At 35.2% G+C, this 23,643-nt stretch overlaps 1 protein-coding gene across 1 annotated transcript in view; it reads left to right on the forward strand.

Annotated features, from left to right (window-relative positions):
* DNAH8 (dynein, axonemal, heavy chain 8) overlaps positions 1–23,643 on the forward strand; it is a 146,215-nt gene that overhangs the window by 118,968 nt on the left and 3,604 nt on the right. Inside the window, 12 exon segments of the mRNA XM_009331077.1 lie at positions 1,565–1,686; positions 4,356–4,474; positions 5,790–5,992; positions 6,928–7,001; positions 10,243–10,395; positions 13,427–13,582; positions 15,705–15,821; positions 16,553–16,654; positions 17,022–17,182; positions 21,759–21,915; positions 22,444–22,596; positions 22,691–22,880. Coding sequence (XP_009329352.1) covers positions 1,565–1,686; positions 4,356–4,474; positions 5,790–5,992; positions 6,928–7,001; positions 10,243–10,395; positions 13,427–13,582; positions 15,705–15,821; positions 16,553–16,654; positions 17,022–17,182; positions 21,759–21,915; positions 22,444–22,596; positions 22,691–22,880 — 1,707 coding nt within the window.

The following is a 23,643-nucleotide window of genomic DNA, read 5'->3' on the forward strand; positions in this document are numbered from 1 at the left end:
TCATTTTCTCTATATCCCATTCATGGAGAATTGGAGAATGAGGTGAGTGCAGAATAAGAAAAAAGATCTTTGTGTTAAAACCTCTTGATAATCTATGGAATAATTAGACATAGTTTGTAAAAGTATTAATATATTAATTGAAAAGGAACTACATATACATTTCTGTATGTAGTTTTTGGTAAGCATGTATGTATAATTTGAAAGTACTGAAATAATTACAGCTCATATATATAGACACACACATGCTCACATAAGTGCTTAAACATAATATTTATTATTCCAAGGTGATTTTTTAGTTTGTTTGTAACAAGTTGGTGAAATTCATTATACCGGTGACCTAGTTCTGGAGAACATTGGAACAACACCCTCTAATTTTCCCAAGAAGTGACATGAATTAATTTGTGGCGGATTGGGGAAGAGGCAGCTACAAGATGAAAATTATGATTAAACGTTAATTACAATAAAAAGTTACAAGTTAATCTGTTTAAAATTGGATTGCAGTCTTATCCCAGAGGTGTTCCTTTGTATTTCCTCTTCATCAGAGGATGTGAAACGTGTATTATCTACTAGCTATCTGGGCTTATTTATGCTATTTAAAATGATTTGTGCTTGTTAGGCTGGTCTAGGATTGATTGATTCCATCAGTCCAGAGTTTCTTTCATCTCTTGTTATGTTTGGGTTTTTTTCCAATGATCCCAGGAGATTACTTTGCTAAATTGTGTAACATTCTTTAGATATTATAACTATGCATTTCATTAGAGAAGAGGTAGAAGTTTGCAGTGGAGAAAATAAGACTTTCTTTTAAATTTCTTTTCTTTTTTGGAATAGTGGGATAAAATGTAGACTGTCTAAGGGAAGGTCTTCAGAGGAATATTTTTATCTTTCAGATAAATACAGAATTATCTCTAGTGTATTATCAGCACAGATGAAAAGGAAAAGAGATTATTAAATAATCTGCCATACTTTAAGTATAATCAGTATCATTGTATAAACTTATAACAACAAACTATATGGAGCACATGATCTAAGATGAGAAGCTGAGAGAACTGGGCTTGTCCAGCTTGGCAAACAGGCTTAGGGGAGACTCCAATAGTAGCCTTCCAACACCTATGAGAAGGCCATTAAGAAGACACAGCCTGGCTCTTCACAGTGGTGCACAGTAGGAAGATGGGAGACAACAGAAATAAACTGAAAAAAAGAGAGGTTCAGAGTGGGTGTAAGGGGAATTTTTTTCATTATGAGGACAGACAAACATTAGAACACATTGTCTAGAAAGGTTGTGCAGTCTCCATCCTCGGAGGTTTTCAAGACCAGACAGAATAAAAACCTGATTTTATCTCCTAGCTGACCCTGCTTTCAACAGGTTGGACTAGAGACCTCCTGAGGTCCCTTCCAGACTACATTATCCTATGATCTTATGAAATAAACGTTAAGTACACAAGAGTGCAATTAGTACCCCAGTGAAAATTACATGGGCAAGAAAACATAATTTAAAAAGAAATGTCAAATATATATTGACCCCTGGAATGTCATGTGTATTTCATCAGAATGTTTTTATCAACAGGAGGTGCAGCATTGGATCTACAGGCTTGCCCACCCAAACCTTTCCGCTGGATTCTTGACATGATGTGGCTAAACCTAGTGGAATTGAGCAAACTTCCACAGTTTGCAGAAATTTTGAATCAGGTGATATCTACTAATGTTCTTTTCAATGTTAACCATTTTCCCAACCATAATTTGTGCTCCCATATTTTACATTTAGAATGCACAAGACGTAGTTAAGAACAAGGCCAGAGAGAATACAGAATAAAGGCACAGAAGTGAACAGTTAGGTAGCATGAATGGGGGTATATTTATTTGCTCTACAGGGGTACATTTATTTGCTCTATGTTTTTTTATCTGCTTTATTGTATTTTGTATTATGGTCATTGAGGTAGAAAGAGAAGAGAACAAGAGCAAAGAACTAGTAAAAAAGGAAGCCAGTGAGAGAGAGACAGAAATAAGGAGAAAGGATAAAAAAGTAGAGGTATCAAAAAGGCTCAGAAAGTTAATCTATGAGTGTCAGGTTTTAAGTTACAATGTTTTATGTCCTAAGTCTGATAGGCTTTTACAAGTAAATTGTTTGCTGCTTGTTTTTAAATGCTCATTTCCATTCCAAGGTTAACATGTTATTCAGATGTGATGAGCTAGCTATAAAAATACTATTTATTTCATTAAGGCATACATGAACAAATATGCACATAAGCTTGTGACATGTTTGTCAATTATTTGCTTTACTTTAGTAAATTTATCTTTTTTTGAGTGTAGTTAAAACAGTCCCTAAGTATTTCTCTTTCTGTACCTCCTAAGTACTCCTTGTTAACCAGGCTGATAGCCAGGACACTAAGTTCTTGCTGTTACAGCATTGGTCAGCCAAGTCCATTTTGTGAAGGCATTTAGTGCCCTGAAGGGTAGCAGAGATTTTAGCTAAATGGTGTACCTGGAAGTGGGTCCTGGCTTTTTCCCAACTCTGTATCAAGGCAAGATCTGGATACATACTGGCCCATTTCCTCCAGGTTTTGGTTTCTGGAGGTATCAAAACAGGATATTGAGTTAGGAGAAAGTTGGAGGAATTCTAGTTAGGCCTTCACTCTGGGTTGTTAGGGCACCAGAACCCAAAATGCACGCCACTGCACACTTGCTAACATTATTTAAATTTAGTCATGGGGTTTTGAATTATGTATTTTCCTTTTAATTTGTAGATTGTAGTGGTTCTGTTATAGGACTTTTCTGGAATTGGTGCAAACAAAATTTTAGACTCCAAAATACTTAGGCAACCATGTTACCCCCAAAGGCCTCTTTTTAAACTAATCTTTTAGCACTAACTTAAAATTGCCATATATTTACAAGTTGAAAAGTAACAGGTGATTTTATTAATAGATAGAGATGGAATCTGGGAGAGTGCCAACTAGGATATCAATAAAAAATGCAAATATGGAGATAACATCTTTTTAATACATATTTGCATCCATTAGATGTGCTGTTCTATTTGGCTCATCATATTAAATACAACTGTATCATTATTCATTTAGATACAAACAGAAAATGATTTAAAGTAAGAAAAAATTGCTTGAAAATGGTATGCCCAGTTCTCAAGAGGTTGCCTGTGATTTTCTTTTTTTCTTGCCAGTTACAAATTTTTTTCTTCTCTAAAAATTAAGTCCTCCAGTCCCAGATGCCTAACTTAATTTAATAAAGCCATATTCCTCTTTTAGATGGCCCTGTTCCTTTTCACACTGTTCCTACTTCCAGCTGTGATTGAGTAAGAGATGGTAAAAAGAAATATGTAATGAAAGCTTAATGATTTTACTGAGTCAACTAACGTCCCTTTAGCTCAGTAACCTATCTCTGGCCGTGGCCTAGCATTGAGAAGGTACCTCCTATGAATACTCTCTCCTAGCATGTGCTCAGGTTGATGTCAGTTAATGTAGAACTGAGCTATTTGTTCATAAAGTAATTTTTTTTCTCAGACTTGGTTTATAGTTCAGAAAGGGACATTTGGTGTTTATGAATCTCTCTGAATTAGTTTCATTATAGGAAATACGTGGTTGGAAGAGGGCCCTTGTATGCTCGTTTCTCACTCCTCTCCCAGTCCATGCTTGGTGTAGGTTGTTCTGAAACTACTATTTGAAACCAAGTCAGTCAGCTGGACAGAGCTCCTGGGCTTATAATAGGCATATAGAACTGTATTTCAGAACAGATGGTATCAGTGTGTTCCTTGTTCTCTTTCCAGTGATCTGAGAACATTGCAGTAGCTGACTCTTCTCAGTCACTGCATTAAAAGCTCAACTGCATAGCAATTTTCACTATGTTCTGTCCACCAGTATCCCTTGTCCTGTTAGGTCATGGGTTCTAAGAGGTGCCTAAATAATGATCATATTTGTGGTCAGATTTATTCTTTCTCAAGTCAAAAGGTTACTAGAGTCTGTTATTTTTAATTTGTAATTCTTTAGCTGGCTGGACTGTACTGGGACAGATTTTCTGTTCCTCTTAGTACTTTGTGATCAGAAGGAATAAATTAATCACAGTATGTTTCTCTTGTAGTGTAGAATCCTTCTGCTAATTATTGATTTTTCTTAATTAGCTGCATGTGTTTGGGAGGGCAATCCATGGATAACTGATTAGCTTAAGAGCCTGCATCTTAATACTAAAATTTCGATTATAGCAATTCAGATGGCATATGTCTTAAATGTTATAGACTCTTAATGTTACTTGTAATATATCCTAATAATAGACTCTCATTAAAATATACATTTACAAGGGGATTTTGCTACAGCTGAAATATATTTATATGTGCGTTAATGTAATATATTTAGATAGCCCATAATGAAAAGGGATGGAAAAGTTGGTTTGATAAAGATGCTCCCGAGGAAGAAATTATACCTGATGGATATAATGATTCACTTGATACCTTTCGCAAGCTTTTACTCATCAGGTGAGCATCTTCAGAAAATTGGGAAATACATACATGGTTGCATCACGTGTCTCAGTCTATCAGTATGCTATTATCATATTAGTGTAATTTTTATTAATTTCTGGGTGACATGAAATATTATTTAATTCACTCACATGAAATATGATTTAATTCACGCACTTCGGAGCTATCATCTGAAGAGTCTAAAAAAGTTATTTCTAGAAAATATTTTTTATAGCTTTGCTTTTATGTCATGACAAATGGAAACTGGGAACCACATTGCAGCCTTCTCCAAAAAGCCACAGAGAAAGTAGAATAATTCAGATAGTTTTCAATTTTTTTTTCATTTCTTTTAAAATGAACTATTTTAAATAACTTTAAATAAATAATTTTTAAAAAAGAGATTTATGAAAATGCAAAACAGGTATTCAAAAGGCCCATGTGAAAAGTATGCTATAAATTATTTTATTGCATCAGCTAAGATCTCTGTGGCAGGACTTGGGATAGAATGTAGTTCCCCAAAGCAGCATTCAGCTGCCTTATGCATGAGATCATATCTTCCTACGTTCATTGTATACTTTCCAAGAGCTACAATAAATAAATCAGAGACACTACAAAAAACCAACAACATTAATTACTAGACCATGATTTGCCTTTGGAGCGGATTCAACCTGTACAGTAAAAAAGGCCAGAATCTGATGGAAGAAGTACTATATTGTTCTATGCTATACACCCTGAAGAGGGAGGGGGAGCATCCAAGTCCTAAGCCTTTAAATAATAAGCCTATAAATGGAAGCTTTGCAAAGTCATATCTTTTATCCAAAAGTAGTTGTCTGGGTTTTTTTTTTTCGTTGGGAAAAATAGAGACTTATCCCCAACACAAATGCAGTCCAGTGCAAAAGATTTGAGTCTGTACCCTAAAAGACTAACAGACCCAATGAAACATCTGCAGAATTTTACTAAAGCACAAAAACAATCTTACATTTCCCTCCTTGGGTCCTCAGATACAAAAGCTCTGTTTAAAATGAAGAATGTCCCAACCTGATAAAGGTACCCAGAACAGAAAATTCCAGTGCAAATAGTTTAGTTAAGGGAAAATTGTAAGCAACTGAAAATATTGAACAGGCATACGTAGAGGGAAGACTCCTAGCACTGTCTATTATTATATCTGTAAAGACAAACCTAAAAACATATATATGAAAGTGTGTATATATATATGCATATTATGAAGCAAAAATCTCTATTTGATAAAAATAGAATTTCTAAGTTAAATCTGGTCTTTGCAAGACCAGAAGAGGCATTGAATTTATATCTTGTTATATATTTTTATTTCTAGGTCTTGGTGTCCAGACCGAACGCTTTCCCAAGCCAGGAAATATATTGCAAATTCCTTGGATGAGAAATATACAGAACCAGTCATTTTGAATTTAGAAAAAACTTGGGAGGAAAGTGACACACAAACACCTCTCATCTGTTTCTTGTCTATGGGATCTGACCCAACTATTCAGATTGATTCCTTGGCTAGGAAGCTTAAATTAGGTATGAAGTAATTATTCATTGTCATGTGTTAAGATACAGAAGGGTAATGTAAGTAATTTCAGAGATATTTTTTTCTGAAAAGTATTTCTTAAATTCTGTTGCACTATTGACTATTCCTGAACCATCGTCTTAGAGATAAAATAACATTTTAAATAAAAGATGGCATGCTGAGGATCGTTCTGTATGCAGTTGGACAGTAATGTTTTCAGTTCTTTTTTTTTAAATTATCATCCTTCCCAGTGATTTTTTTTTAATTCCTAACTATAAGACAATATTTGTTTGTTTGTTTGTTTGTTTTAATTCTGGCATGGTGACAATACTCTTTTCTTGTTTTAACTCTTAACTGCAGGTAACGTAAAAATCAGCAATCTGCTTACAAGATTACTTTGTAACAGAAAATACCCACAAGATCTGCTTTTGTATATTCTGGACTTTATGGCTACATTACATGGAAATTTTGAAAAATTGTGCATACAAACTGAGTTGGAAGTAGATACATATATTCATTATATTAGTCACATTAATATGGTCACAAATGCAGTTTTACAATTATATGTGCTCATTTATGTGGCTTCATTACCTACAGTTACAGAAAAATCTGGGTTCGTATTTCAAATACTGTGGCTTCATTAAAAATTGGCACAAATTCCCATTGACAATAACAACATTAGTCACAGTCTTTCACTTCTACTAACACTGTAAATATTGTGGATGTTTATTTTAATGTTATTTTACAAATTTTCAATGTTTAGAAAATTTATACATAGTAGCATAATATGATAGTGAAGAGATTCTACTTTCATAAGTATATATTTTTGTATAAAAATGTACTTAATTGTGCTGTATTTATATCACTTTTTTTGGACTGAGTTTGAATTCTTACTTTTTCTGAAGAATGTAAGTTCATTAATCATATGTTGTCAAATATATTGTAGAATGTAGGACCATCTCGATGGGTCAAGGACAAGAAGTTCATGCACGCAAATTCATACAGATGTCTATGCAACAGGTGGGAAAAAAACACTGCAATATAAGTTGATTGTCTGTTTTAGCATTCTTTTACACCTCTTTTGCATGCAATCTTCAATATTTTGCATTTTCACCTTACTATCAGGCATATCTCAGGGTAGAAAGGTCTCCCTGAGTGCCTGAGCCTAAAAACATTCCACTGTGGGATATGCATATGCCAGGGGAGTCCAAGTCAATACTTCTGCTAGCAGTAATACTGAGCAGCTTTTTAAAGGTCGCATGTTACCTTCTTATCATTATGCTGTTATCCAAAGGCAAAAGGACATCCTGTCCTGTTTCTATCCTGCAGGACTTGCAGATACCACCTCTTTAGTGGAATTCTTTTTTTTTTCCCCACCCTCCCCTATGAGAGCTACCTAGAAGTTGCATAGCTTCTACTGGGTAAAATGGTGAGTGCACACATAGCTTAAAGCTGTAGATGTAGAAGGATGTGCTGGCTCCTAATACCGCCTCACATTTTCCTCACATCTGTGCTAGTGAGAGGGCCTCTTGCTCACTGGCGATTGTTTTTGGTTCTTTGTTTCTTTAATTGCCAATCCTTTTGGCTTTGAGTCCCAGGATGTCTAAGAATTTCCAAACAATATTTAAGAATTTTTCTCTTAAATATTGTAGTGTATTTTGTTATGGCAGGTGATATTCTCAAACAGTAAAAACATGAGAAGTCTAAGCAGCAGCTCCAGAAAGATGGTAATTGACACCCCAAATACAGTATAAAAGTTACAGTGTAAAGGTAGCACAGTCTGGTCAGCTGGACACTTCAAAGAGTTGTAGACAGTGTTGCAAATGAAGACATACAGCCAGAGTTGCCTGTAAACTCAAAATATCGGGAATTAGTCTTATTCCAGTATTCTGAAGGACTAGAATATCTCTACTAATAGAGAGTAGAAGACTGGAAGAACTATATTGATAAATGAAACGTATTTTTCATCTGACCATAACTGACAGTTAGTCCTTACTAAACCAGGAGTACAGCACTGCTTGTAATATTCACCTAAAGAAACCTGAACTGACTTGTGTTCAGTAAAAGGTTTGATTGGTACTGTATTACCTATTTGTTAACCAGTGTATGCTTTCATACCTACAGTAGGAGTAGCCATCAAAAGTTAGATAAAAAGTTAAAGATGGATTCATTATGAGATTTAAAACTTAACTCCTCACAGTATATGACACCCATGAGATTCCCTGGGTCTCTGTCCTCACCCATGAGACTTCTGGAAGGACAAACGGTGAAAATGAGATCACAACACAGAACACTCTGCAAGAAAAAATGTACTTTTGAGACTGTTGCCGATTCATTATCAAGATTATTTCAGATGTCCATCTGAACTAAACAGTTCTTTTGTCACTTTATTCTCCAATGTTTAATCACAATGAGATAAAGAAATGCTTCTTTCTTTAGACTTCTGCTAAGTCGTGTCCTTTTAATCTGATAGACTGAAGTGCTTCAGAGCCTTTCCAGGACTTCCTGTCTTTCATGCAGAAAAAAGAAAAGGTCAGGCAGTATCAGTTCAGGGAATTCCAATTGTATTGCCTGCTATCTGTGAGATATTTTCATTTGAGGCGAAAATAAGATATCTTGCCAAATTATATTTATTCATTTGACCATAGTACAGTCTGCTTCATTTGTGTTTCTCTATTACAGACAAATATAATACTTGTATATGGCCTTTACTGCACATTTGCTAGACATTACTGTATAATCCAAAGTTCTCTAGCTAATGCAGCCTTGGTTATGGAAGTTCTCTATATTGTATCCCAGTAACCTCTCAAGTCCTACCAAATGTGGTGGCACAGTACTGGAATATAGATGTACACCACTTTGGAAAAAGAGAAAAAAGAAATCTCTTTATAGCAGATGGCATTATTTATGATGTGCAAGTGCACACATACATCTCTTGTACTTCTTTGTGTTCGTATGTCTAGAATGGTCCTCATGAACTTCCAGTTCATTGGAATGGTGAGAACTGGGGCATCCCTGCCTTTTTTTGCCCTCAATTAAAACCACAAGCATACTCAAAACAGCACTCCAGTAGAGCTACTAGTAACAATTTCTGAACTAAATGCCCTGGTAGTGTATACATTTTATAGAGGGAGGGATATGTGAACATCAGATTTGCAAGAACAAAACAGAATTAGTGAATATGAAGACAAATATCTGTGTGTTTTTCCTACCTCTGGCCAAGAGTATATAATATGATTAAAACTGCTGTGCTGTGTTACAGGTAGATAATTTTAAAAAACTGAGCCTGATTCATTTGGAAATGTGACAAACTGATTAAAGATCTTCCTCAAAAAAATGGTTCCCCATAAAAGAAGGAAAAAAAACCCTTCATTTAATCTTTTTTTTTTTAATATCCATCAGTTGACGATAAATATTTCAATTACATTTTGTCACCAAATGTTATTTATTTCTTTTTAAATGAACTAAAACAAAATTGCCAAAATGAAATTACAAGCTGTAATGAAATCCACACATCACTGTTTAGAACTGATTAAATAATGCTCCATTTTAATATCAGGCTTCTGATTTATCAGGCTTCTAAAGTGATGCTACAAAAGCTGATTGAATTTACATTCATGAGCAGAAGTGCAGAGAGATGATAATCAAAACAGAGCTTCCATGCAACTTGAGAGCTGAATAAGATCGAAATTAATATACAAAGGTTGAATTTCATACATATGCATTTATTGCAGATAAACTAATTGCAGTTGAAAAGTTTGAGAGTCTTGTTACCACCTCTTAACACTTACTTTTGATTATGTTATTAACAAATACGTTTGAAAAAAGATGTATTCCTTAGATTTCAGCTGTTATTTTTCCACTCTCATTCTTTTGGATCTGATGGCAGGATTGCTTATCACTGGTGTTTTGGTGGGAGAGGACAGGAATTACTTCTTTTTGCCACTAGGTAGCACTGATACTTTACTTAGCATATTGGCTCTGGTGATGTTATTTTCATTGTGAACAATAGGATGTGGAAATAACTTTTGCACTAACTTTTCCTATTTGCTTTAACTGTGCCAATACAAAATCAAATGATAATAAATATTCAGGAACAGACCAAAAGTCAAAAAAATAAAAAAAACCAAACCCAAACAAACAAAAAACCTAAAAACCAAACATGCAAAAACAAATTTGATTCTAATATAGACAGTTGGTTTTAGCATTATGAATAACTTGTTCTAAATTTTATATGATAATAGTCGATATTCTTCTTTAGGGAGGCTGGGTGTTACTTCAGAATTGTCATCTTGGACTGGATTTTATGGATGAACTACTGGAGACACTTCTTACTGCCGAGATACAGGATGAGACGTTTCGAGTTTGGATAACTACTGAACCACATCCTAAATTCCCAATTACGCTGCTACAGGTTTGTTCAAATATTTAATTCAGGTACCTCGTGCCATAAAAATTATTCAGATTACATGTGTAAATGGAAATCAAATAAATGGGGGGAAAAAAACTCCAAAGCCTAAGAAAAAATGAACTTAGCTTACACTGCAAATATCACTTTAAACAGGAAGGTTACTTACCAGTAACTGGAAGTTCTCAAAGGTGCATTATGTATGTGTGAATTCACACTAATTCTGTACACAGAAACACTTGAATCAAAACTATCAGGCTTTACCTGTATCCCTTTTTGCCCAGCCAGATGCCTTTGTGAACAGAGTAATGCCCACAAATGTACTTAGACTCTTCCAGATTTCCTTATCTGAAATAAAGGATAAAGGGGACAGCACGGACAGCACATGTCAAAGAACATAATCTATCAAGAAGTTACCTGTTTTTCTCTGGATAAACTATAAATGATTGTTCCATAGCTCTCAAGGAGACATTTTTCATCAGTACCAGGAAAATTGCCTAAACTCTTCCGAAGTGCATTTAAGTCACTTATGATGGTTCCTAGCACTCTCACAGCAGGTCACAATGCTAGTTAATATTTAGTGTAATAGCTGTGTGTTGACACTTCTGTGTTCATAGACCCCTTTCCTCTTAAAAGCAGTGGGAGTCTCCTTAGTGGTTCTCATTCTCTCTAAATAAAAATAGATAACATACCTGATATCTAGGAAGTGAAGGGGGGAAAGGGTTACTTTCTCAAATGAATCTAGGTGTCGTAGTTTAACCCCAGCCGGCAACTAAGCACCACACAGCCACTCATTCACTCCCCCCGGGTGGGATGGGGGAGAGAATCAGAAGAGTAAAAGTGAGAAAAGTCATGGGTTGAGATAAAGACAGGTTAACAGGTAAACCAAAACACAAACAAACAAGCAAAGCAAAACAACAATTCATTCACCACTTCCCATCGGCAGGCAGGTGTGCAGCCATCTCCAGGAAAGCAGAGCTCCATTACACATAACAGTTACTTGGGAAGACAAATGCCATAACTCCAAACGTCCCCCCCTCCTCTTTCTTCCCCCAGCTGTATATGCTGAGCATGACGTCATATGGTATGGAATATCCCTTTGGTCAGTTGGGGTCAGCTGTCCCGGCTGTGTCCCCTCCCATCTTCTTGTGCACCCCCAGCCTACTCGCTGGTGGGGTGGTGTGAGAAGCAGAAAAGGCCTTCGCTCTGTGTAAGCACTGCTCAGCAGTAACGAAAACATCCCTGTGTTATCAACACTGTTTCCAGCACAAATCCAAAACACAGCCCCATACTAGCTACTGTGAAGAAAATTAACTCTATCCCAGCCAAAACCAGCACACTAGGAGACAACCTTCAGTACAAAATGTATGTCACCATGGAAAAAAGACTGTGTATAGAAAGCTAATAGTATGGACCTACATTCTCTTGTATTCTCTCAACAGAAAATGAAATCATCCTGCATTTTCAGGAGGTTTATGAATAGTAGGGTATATAAACATACAGTTTGCTAAAAGTGAGAATAGAAAACTGAGAGGGATGCTAGAAGAATCTTCACTGCATTTATCTCAAATGTTTCACATGTGATTTCCCAGCCTATAGTGTCACATTACCTGTTAAAATATTAACATATTCAGAGATTCCAGAAAATGAATAACTGACAAACCAAATGTCAGCTCTTTCTCAGAAGAAAGGAGAGAATGATTTGGGTTTTTTATACAGGACGTTCATCAAAAACTGAACAAGATATCCTCTGAAATGTGGAAAGACTGGTTAGCAATTGTTCCCATTCAGTCCAACATTCTAGTGTGTTCATATGCAGCTAGGTCCTTGCAGAAGGCTGGAGCTCATCTCTGAGACAGCTTGCCTGTGCTCTGCAGCCCAGAAATAAGTTTGTGAGACTGAAGTTGAAAAGTCATTCCTTAAAAATAATTGAAGTTCTTTACCACAAATATGGAGATAGTAAAACTGCCAGGTGAAGTACATATTCACCAGTGTCTTCCATTAAGTGTCTCTCAGAAGTAGAAACACTTCAGAGCCATGCTTGCATTCAGCCTGTGGGCAGCCTGGCATTTACTATGCTTTCAATGCATGCTGCCATGTTACCCAAGCCAGCCAGCCATGTACTTAACTGTTGGAGCCAAAAAAATACTTTTTTATTTGGGTTCCTCCAGCATTTGAAAGTGTCTGAAGGAATACAGATTCTGGTAAGGCCAGGCTGTGTCTGAACTAATCAATTCAAGTGTGCCCATGAACATTACCCAGAATTGGAATGCAATAGTCCATAGGGATAAGTTAGTTAGTTACAATATTCTCTGACGTGAAAACCTGTGCTAACTAGCACTCTTTCAAATAATTTGCAGGCACGGCTTGACAACTAAAATTTTGTAGAAACTATTCCCATTAGGCAGTTCGCATGAAACTAAGGGGCTGTATTCTAAGGGGCTGTGGCAGTTTACTAGCACAAATGCGGATTCCATGCCTGCTGACCAGAGTGCCCAGAAACATTCTCAGGTGAATCTAATTTACTGCTGCACACATAGCCACAGAGTCCAGGGAAGCCACTGAACACAAAGATCTGATCTGAGGCGAGGTGAGATGTCTTTGTATTTACTGTGAAGTCCTGGGACCAGAAATACAAGAGAGTTCTTGTCATCTACTCTGGATAGTTCTCTTCTATCACTCAGTCATTGAATTAGGGATAGAGAACCACATGATGCCTTCTGAAAAGCATGGCAATTGCTTCGAGGTTGTTCATGAAAATTCTTAGATCCACGGACGAGTGTCAGTGATGGTTCTGACCAACATAAACTGAAGGTCTATGTTCAAAATCTTAAAGTAATCTATATTACAGAGTTTTGTGGCCTAATCTAATATATACTCCTTTTATGCAGTTTATAGTAAAACTACATATCAACCTTTTATCTACAATGCTTCAACTATTTACATTTTATTTATAACTAATAGTTGTGACATTTTTGTATGTTGCTGGTTTTGTTCAGTAAACAAATCCAATTCCTTTATCTTTTTCGCATGACAGATTGCTATAAAGTTCACAAATGAACCTCCCCAGGGTGTACGTGCCAGTTTGAAAAGAACATTTTCTGGAATTAATCAGGATCTGTTAGAAGTTAGCAATATGCCTATGTGGAAACCCTTGCTTTACACTGTAGCTTTCCTGCATTCTACTGTTCAGGTATTTCTTACAAGATTTGCAAATAGAGTTATAATATATGGTGTCACTTTTACAGAGGTTCCTGACAATACACATTCTGATATTTATTGTAGCATCATGTTGCAGGGCTGAAGCTTTAATTTCTATAATCCGTATTTCAAGGTTCTTTATTCTCTTAATTGTTTTATAAACTTTACACACTTTTCATACTATGGGCATTTAGAATGAGGATTTTTCTCATCTAATTTTAGCTGTCCAAAAGTTAGTTATTCAATGTAAGGGAAAAAGCTCTCTCTGTAGTCAATAGAAATAGAGAAGCACCTTGAAAAAGAAAATAATCTTTTCTGTCTTAGCTGTCTCTCTATAAAAGAGTGAATCATTTTCTGGATATATATCACTCTTTCTGTCCACTGATTTTAAAGGCAATCCAGATGCCCACCTTAGAGTAGCTGTCTACTTTCTAGATGGCTAAAATTAAATAAAATTCCATCACTTAGTGTCTTGTTTTTATCTTATTTTTATCTGTGTCAATGTGTTTTCTACATGAATTCCAATGTGAGCACAATATCTATGCTTTGTACTTTAAAGATATGTAAGTTTTGAGATCACAATAAATACCAACATTTTGAGCTCTCTGAATATACCTTCTTTTCAGCAAGGATCTCAAAATAGTTCTAAAATGCTATTTAAGCCTTAGGCTCTATTGAGCTGCTCGTGTTTTCAGTGTAGCAAAGATGGTGAAAGACAGACGATTTGTTGAGGTCCCTATTAAGTTACAGTATTCTGCATTATTTTCCTCCTTCTACCTTTTTATAAACAGTGAGAAAGTTGTTCTGTGTACTGCCTCAGGATTATACTGTTCTTGTGGAACTAGAAGACCTAAGTTTATTCGACCATCAGTACTTTTAAAAAACATTATAGCTATTCATCTGTTCAGAAAATTTATTTATAGATTTCCAATCACCAAGCAATATATACATTGCCCTGCTTTTAAACTGACCAATTCCTAATATCCTTTGGTGACAAGATCGCTATGAGAAATATAGCTTAAGAAGTAATTCAAAGAATTACGCAGAAAATCATTATACCTTTCTGCAGGGTATTATTGGTTAATGCTGTCTCATCTGCTTATAAACAATACCTGATTTTGAAAAGATAAATGTTTTTTTTCCGTTCCAGTTCTTTTTAAATATTGTAGCTAAGGTGCCTAAATATTACTTAACTAGATGTCAAAGACTGTCAGTCATTGTTGACCTGGTAATTTAAACTCTAATAAATATGTTATCACTTAGTTATTTTTAGAATGTCAGTATTACACTGTTTATTCATTTAATAAATGTCAGCACTATTCAGCAATTTAATTCTTAACTTCTTGGATTAGTTTATTCTACGTTCTGAAAAAAAATCATTGAGCAATATAACTGAGGTGGTTAAAATAAAGTTGTGAGAAATCTAATAGTGTTGGATGTTTAAATTGTTAGGGCTGCAGATTATAGTCTCTTACTTTTATAGTCAACTATTTTTCTGTTCCTGCAAGTGTTATAATTTTATTTTCAAATATGTATACAATAATAGATTTGAATAATGTAGTGGTGGCACCCTTATAATAAAGTCATGAATTTTGAAAAACATATTAAAACAATACAGGGAAACAGTAAGACAAAAGGGGCAACCTAGAAGCCTTTGGATAACTGAGCATTAATACAGGAGCTTGAAAAATTGAAACTATCATTAGTAGACCATGTATGTAGAAAAAAATGCTAAAATGTAGAACTCAGAATTGTTGAGTGTGCTGAAAATGCAGAGATTTGGTAATTCTTTACATTAATTACTTAATATAGGAATCTGATCATCCACACAGACATGAGACATTTCAAGCCTATAACTGATACAATGATTAGTAAAGGTAGCAATAAATGATTCTGTTGCTTTTTCTATAAATACTTATCTCTCATGGTGTAACTTAATAATAAACTTTGTTTTTTACTGATGCGTATGAGGCACACAGCTGTTTTTCTAGGCTAGCTTTCTTCTTCAGTTCAATTCTTTACTCCACTATTATTATTATTATTGAACTTTAATAATGAAACAAAATTAAATGTTGTTTCATAAATATATATTTGGTTTTCATTGTATTCCTAAGGAACGACGCAAGTTTGGGCCTTTGGGTTGGAATATTCCCTATGAATTTAACTCAGCAGACTTTACAGCCAGTGTTCAGTTTATACAAAATCACCTAGATGAATGTGACATCAAGAAGGTGAATACTAAAATTTGCATACAGTATATTTAATTGCTTTGTACAGCACCTGTAATTTTTTCTTCATGATACTATTTATAATAGTTTATTCATTGCTATTCTTTCAGTGCAGCTTCTAATGATCTAAGTTACAGATTCTCTGTAAGACAGTCAAGCTGAAATATTTTGTGCACTATCATCCATGTAAAAATACGTAATAATTAAGAACTTCAAAATTTGATCTTGTTTTTTTCCGTACCATATCTAAAATATTAACAGGTCTATACAATATATGTTTTGGAAAGGGAGCTAAAATATTTAGAGTTTGACAGAGCCAGTCAAACTTCTCTATGGCTGCCATTTGGTCTTCTACTATTTGTCAAGGAATAATGTAATAGAATAGCCATTCCTTGCAAAGCAGCACTTTGTCAATAGAGAAAGATGAGAAACTGGGGGAAAGGGGAAAAAAAAAGAAAGGGGAGAGGCAGTAGCAGCTAAGAGTGATTTCAGGTCACACAAGAAATAATGAGATATATTTCTAATAGAAGGATCAAACCCATCTCTACTATAAAATTATAGAGCTGAGCTCAGAAAATACATTAGAAATAAAGTTTTTTTTTTCTTGCAACAATGACCTTTTCAGCTTACATTTCAGAGCCTTATGAGCTTCAGATGATATCGAAATTACAGGCTGGATACCTTCTTTTTACATGTTATAACTACAGCCTTTTATTTACATTACTTGCATCCAGGGGATATCATGGAACACAGTACGCTACATGATTGGAGAAGTACAATATGGAGGCCGAGTCACAGATGACTTTGATAAGCGTCTTCTTAATTGCTTTGCAAGGGTGAGAGATCTTGAAAATACAGTTATCTTTCATTTTTAATGGCAGCTGCAATACAGAAATCAGAAGACCTTTCTGCTGAATATGTACTTCTTCACCAGTTATAAGACTTTTCAGAGTGAAATGATTTTTTTGGCAGTGACGTTCTTCCCATTGGTTTCTCATTAGTGAGGAGCAGAAACTATTAAAAAGACTTAGCTGGAACTCAAACTTAGAAGACATAGCTTTTAATGATTTACTCGTGTATTCAAGTAAAATTAGATGTAGTAGCTAAAACAAGAACTCTAATTCTCCAAGAAGAAAAATGAGATAAAAAAAAAACTTTGAGTAGCAAAGTAATTGTGTTTTTTTTCCTCTGGATTTTTCACAGGTATGGTTTAACGAAAAGATGTTTGACAGCACTTTCTGTTTTCACACTGGATATAAAATTCCAGTGTGCAAAACCCTGGAACAGTATTTTGAATCCATCCAGTCACTCCCTGCCATCGACAGCCCAATGGTCTTTGGTCTCCATCCTAATGCTGATATTACGTAAGTAGGTCTCAACATATTGAAAACAAAGACCCTTTCTTTTAGCATTTGGGAACAAATCCCTATGAAATGCTTAATTAAAGTATATTTCTCATAGGAAATCTGGAATTCATGTGAATTTCACTACTGAAGTGGAACACTTGATGTGTATGTACATGATTATGAATGCAGTATCTTCAGCTACATTTTACATGTTCTTTTAAAGCAGTCAGAATTCTTATTACTTACTCCTCATGGTTTTAGAATTTTTTTTTAAAATTTGAAAGCATTATAAAACTTTTATATGAACACATGATACCAGGTTCTATACAATTCAACTAGAGAAAGTTTCTAATGTTTGCCTTCTGTTCCAAGTAGTGTATTATTTTTTTGTGCACACTCATTAAATGATTCTCTGGATTGTCATTTGGTTTACAGCACACCTTTGGATGTAACTACAACCTTTTGCTGCCATCAGACCTGCCATTCCCATTATTTAAAAGAGGCTTTTCAACCTCACCAAGTACTAACTCCATTTAAAATTTTATCTTTGACTTAATTCACTTTTTCATTCCAGATGATGTGTGTAACAGCTTGGCTTTTATTTCCTTCTAATATGCCTTGTGAAAGGATATGAATCATCATCATGTTTTTTTCACTGAAGTTCTTAGTAATTCTGCCATGAATTATTGCATTTTCACTATGTCCACATTCATTGTTTCTTAACACAGCTTTTTGTATTTTTAAACAAAACAAATGTTATTCAAATGCCCAACAGCTGTGGAAACCTAATATCTTTTAACACTTTTGGACAAAACAATAATTTCCCACAATTTTTCAGTCTCAAATTTGAAAGGCTGATGCCATATCAAAAGCCCAGTATTCTAAGCATGCTGTGAGAACAGTACACAGTTTTACTGTCAACTCTGCCTAGTGCCTACCATTGTAAATATATACTTCTGAAGAAAAGAATCTAAGAGTAGATTCTGTTTCAAGTCATTCTCTGATACTTGCAAGACTGATTAAAGAAGAGCCAAGATTTAACAGAGAACTAAACAAAGTCCTAAAGAGAGACATGCTTCGGATCCAAAATTAGGCTTGTAGGAGCGCTAATTTATAGGAGTAAACTTGAAACTAACAGTGTTGGGGGAGCTTTAGTGAGTAGGAACAGCTCTTTCATTTCTCTCTAGTACTGAGTTTTTCTTCCCCTTGGTACATCAGCATATTCCTGTTAATTTAGTCCTTTTTCTGGAGATTTTCCTTTGTAGGTATTTCTTTAGAGTTTGGGGAAAATGTTCAACAGCTTCATGCTTTTTTCCATGTCTTATCACAGTCTGTTATAGGCAGCTATGCACATGGACTGTCTGTCTGAATTTCATCTTTGACACACAGACCAAATGGATTAGCATCCCGTACAATCCCATAAAAAGTTGCATTCAAATTCCCCTTAAAATATCCTATTAAGTCATCTCAGAGTATGCAGAAGGCTAACTGCTAGAATTGGAACCTTGAGACAGCCAGGACCTCTCCATGTTACTATTACTGAGGACAAGAAAGACCTTATCTCCCACTGGTTTAGTGGGGCAGTTTTCCAGTTCAGCCAAAAGCTCGATCCATTGGTTCCAATTGTAAGACTTCACTGAATGTCAATACTTTAATCCACTTGGGATTAACATCTGAAGTCATTGCAACTGATTTTAACTTGCTATATGAACCATAGGCTTTGCAAAGGCCTAGTTAACAGGTACCTGAGCAGGCAAGGAATATTCTCACAATCTTCTGTCAAAACCCCTTCTCCAATTGGTTCCATACTGAAGCCTTAAATCTAACTGAACTTTTGTAAAGTTACTGCAAGCTGTTATTAACCAAGTGAAGACAGAGCAGAATCTCCCATTGTCCCTTGGTGAATGTGAGGTTTTGAATACCACGTTGCAAGAGATATTGCTGTTTTCTACACAAAGCTGAGGTAATGTTTCTGTCCAAGTGCATTTGTTCTTAGTTTTAACTTCCAGTACAGAAAATTCCTGATGGCAGAGACTCCAGCTATCAAACTATGATAGTTTGTCGAATCCAAACTCTGTAAGAAAATATCCTTAGTAATACTTTTTGGAGCAAATCAAAATCCATAGAAAATTCCTTCTTTTTTTCTTCTTATGACACAATTTGCTTTGCAATACTGCTTCATAGAAAAACAATATGAACAGGTATAAAGTGCTTTATCTTACATACTTTTAGGCAAAATTGACACTGTAAATTAGGTTCATTTAATGTTGCTTTAGCTTCCTTTACAGTTACCCAAGACTTCCTTTACTGCAGTAGAGAAAAATAAATCCTTGTAAAATGCAATTCCTCTGATCACAAAGCAGACATCTAAAATACATGAGCTGAATCATGCTTCTTTGCATTATCCGTAAAGGACAATCTAGACAAACAGCTGTTATGTAGACATCTACACTTAGATGTCTAAATGTCATCAGGGACACCCCATCGTGTATATCTGATTTCCTTCCCAGGAACATGGTACTTCCTCTACAAACCTGTGCAATCTTTTTTTCATTATTGTTTGCATCTGTACTTCAACATTTTATTTGCAATGTAAAGGAAAGTCAGGTTTTCCAAAGCCCAGAAAAATTTTGTTTCGGAGTGTCTTTTATATTCATTGTGTCCCACTGTTATGTGAATGAAATTTCTCGTTTCTATTTTCTCCTCACTGGAATATTATTTTTAATTATGTACACATTGAGATGTGTCTTTTTGTCTTTTCTATTTTTATCTACAATAAAACTCTTCTCGTTCAAACTGCTATTGCTATTCATGTTTGCTTCTTTATACAAGATTCAGATGATCATTTCTCCTCTCCAGAAGATTCCTAGCTTGTGTCATTGAAGAACAGAATATTACTTACCTTTGATTCTGCTCCTTTGAGGTTATTTTTCAAAAACTCTCTCTGCTTTTCCCCAAAGTTTGCATATTGCCTTCTTTTTAAAATTGTTTCTATTTTTGTTTAGATTTGGGGGAAGACCATTCATTTTTATAATTCTGTAATATTTTATAATTTAATTGAGGTAATAATCATGGGACCTATTCCTTCCACATAGAAAAGTCTGACAGCAGTATTGGAGGAACAGTACTTGCAGTGTGAAGAGGAAGGTTCACATCTCTTTTATCACTAGTTGTTAGATCAGCAAGACCCAGCGTAAGGGTTACAACCACCAGTATGTCATCCAAATTAGGAATGAAGCCATGGGTCCAAGAGAAATTTGATTTTATCCAACTTTTCTGTTCATATGTGGTCTTGAATAAATCTATCATTCTTTAAATGGAAAAAAGCTTGAGAGTTTTGCCAGACAAAATCCCCACCATTCCTACATTCAGAAGCAGAAATTATATCCTCTTGGAAGCAAACTATCAGTAGGATTTCTTCTATTTTCCTGATGTATAGACTTTATAATTGCATTCACAAACAGTTTATGTTGAAATGCTGCAGTATCTGGCTTCTGTAGTCTTACAATACTATCTCCAACGCGTAGATGCTTTAGGACTTCACGTGTTCTATCCTGTGGCACAATCCTTGGTTTCATTTCTAATATAATTATGTATGACAAAGTAATAGAAGGAGATGGGTGTCATATGAAGGTAGAAAAGTAAAACTGACATGCAAAATTATGCTTTGAGTCAGTATAAATTTATGTTCTGAGTCAGGCTTAGGCTGTATGTTCCTCATGTAGCTGATTCCATAAGGTAAAAGTAGGCAATGCCAGCACTGCGATACCAACACATACACTGCTGTTTCGTTTCTTACTGCCTCTATGCCACTAGATAGCATTACAACAAAAGTACTCCTATAATTCTGCTTGTGTTGAAGGACTGACGTGGTCTACTATCTTTTACCATCAAATGCCACATGAATTTAATTCACTTTTTTGTATTGACTCAGAACATAAATTTACATTAGCACTGCCCATGCTGTACTATGGAATAGAAGGTTTTAATCTCCAACGTTGTAAATCTAGCAGCTTTTATCATTAATCCTGAAATACCTCAAGGCAGAATGAATTTACTATTTAATAAAGGGGCATCTTGCAGAGTTATGCCTCCACCTTTTCCTTCTTCTGCATTCCACTTTTAAGAAGTAACTAAATGAGGGAAATATTCTTCCTTGTTACAAAACTTGTGTTGCTTCTTCCCAGCAAATAGCTGTTTAGAAGTTCAGGCATAAGCCATTTTCTTCCCTTTCCTTAGAATCCCTAGAAATCATATGATAGGTTTTTCTGCCACCTCATGTTCTCAAAGGTTGAGAAGCAGCCTGCGGAACTCTTTCTTCTTCATAGCCCTGAATTAGAAAAACAGCAACTGTATAACAGGGTGTGTAGAGGGAAGTTCATATTCTTTACAACCATGGAAAACCACACGTTGTTCACTAACAGTGTGTTCAGCTTGGTGCAGGACGCAAAGGAAAACAATTTCTTTGGGGAGTTTTGATTTAACCTGGTGACATTATGTTTTTTGTCAACTTTCAAGTTGTGTGTTCTACAAAATACCCTTTTAACTATTAAAAAATCCTGTGTAATTTATAACATATTTCTCATCCTCTCAGACACCAAAGTAATACAGCAGCTGATGTTCTAGATACTATTACCAACATTCAGCCTAAAGAAAGTGGTGCAGGACCTGGAGAAACTCGTGAAGCAGTTGTTTATCGTTTAGCTGAAGACATGCTAGAGAAACTTCCTCCAGATTACATACCCCATGAGGCAAGCTAATCTTGTTTTCTTACTGTTCTTTCTCGTGAGTTTTCACATAAGACATTCCAAAAAAGAAACCCTGAACTGTGAAGAAAGCTCGTATAGCTAGTAGCAGATTCAAGCAAAGAACCAACATCTTTATTGCTATCAGTGTGAATCGTTATGAGGCTTTTTTTATTTAAAATCAAGACATCTAACAATTGATCATGGAGATATGTCATGGAGACTATGCTTGGACTTCCAAAGCTGCATGTGAAAACACAGAAAAAAAATCAGTCTTGACTTTTTGTGATAGCAGTCTCCTGGGCCTTCTGGGTGAAGGCCTGTTCTAGCAATCATGAATAATTGGGTAGTATCAGATGAAAAATAAAAATAAAAACTGCAACAGTTTTAAGCGGATAAATGTTAGTTGAATAATGTGAAGTACAAGTCTACTATTTACTTTTCTGAACACAAGAAAGTTAAGATGTCATATATGACAACAATATTTCAACATTTCAGATTTAACTAAATTCCTTCTGCGCTCCTATATTTTAGGTAAAAGCTCGTTTAATTAAAATGGGACAACTTAACTCTATGAATATTTTTCTTCGGCAAGAAATTGACCGAATGCAAAAGGTGATCACAATACTCCGCAACAGTTTGAATGATCTTAAATTAGCCATAGAAGGAACTATTGTTATGAGTGAGGCAAGTAAAAGCATGTTTACTATGCATGGAATACTCTATTTTAAACTATTACCTTGATTACTTTAGTTCATATATTACAATTTCATTCCTTCAGAATTTGAGAGATGCACTTGATAATATGTATGATGCTCGAATTCCTCAAGTATGGAAAAGAGTATCTTGGGATTCTTCAACACTTGGCTTCTGGTTTACTGAACTTTTGGAAAGAAATAATCAATTCTCTACTTGGATATATGAAGGAAGACCAAATGTGTTTTGGATGACTGGATTCTTTAATCCACAAGGTAAGAGTACTGAAAGGACTTGAGTAATAATTTATTTAATCATAATTTAATGGTTTTTACTACATATCTAATTTAATATTACACCTAGAAAAAATGTTTTCATCACTGACAGAATACGTCATAGAAGATAAATGGATTCAAAAAAGAGGTTAGATAAAGTCATGGGAAACAGGTCCAATGGTAGCAAAAACCATGACTGTCCAAACTTAACCTTCAAGTTGGGGGGTCCCTAAGCTCCAGATTGCCAGAATCTGGAAGAACATAGAAGGGAAAGGATTTATGTGCCATTTTGCCTGTTGTAGTATTATTTCACTAAGCATCCACCTTTTTCTTGTGTCAGAGACAGGATGCTTGTACAGATGGTCTTTTAGTCTGACCCATAAACACAGTTTTTATATTACAAGAAGGAAAACATGTAGTTAACAAATAAAAAACTTTATCTTGTTGACATATTGTAGCATGATATGATACAGCTTCTAAAGAAAATAGGTTTCTCCTGTGGTTTCAAACTGTTTTAACTTGTTCCAAACTGTAAGTTGTGAGTATGGAAGAGCTTTAATCTAGAGCAATATGTTATTTATATGCTGTACAGTAGCAACAGAAAGAATTTTTTTACAGTAAGAACAATCATTCACTGGAACAACCTCCCCAGGGACATGGTAGAGTCCCCATTGCTGGAGGTTTTCAAGATGCAATTGGACAGGGTGCTCGATAATCTCATCTGAGCTCTCTTTTCCATGAAAGCTTGGACCAGGCAATTTTT

The sequence above is a fragment of the Pygoscelis adeliae genome, unplaced genomic scaffold, assembly GCF_000699105.1.
Source record: "Pygoscelis adeliae isolate BGI_AS28 unplaced genomic scaffold, ASM69910v1 Scaffold218, whole genome shotgun sequence".
Lineage (NCBI taxonomy): Eukaryota > Metazoa > Chordata > Aves > Sphenisciformes > Spheniscidae > Pygoscelis > Pygoscelis adeliae.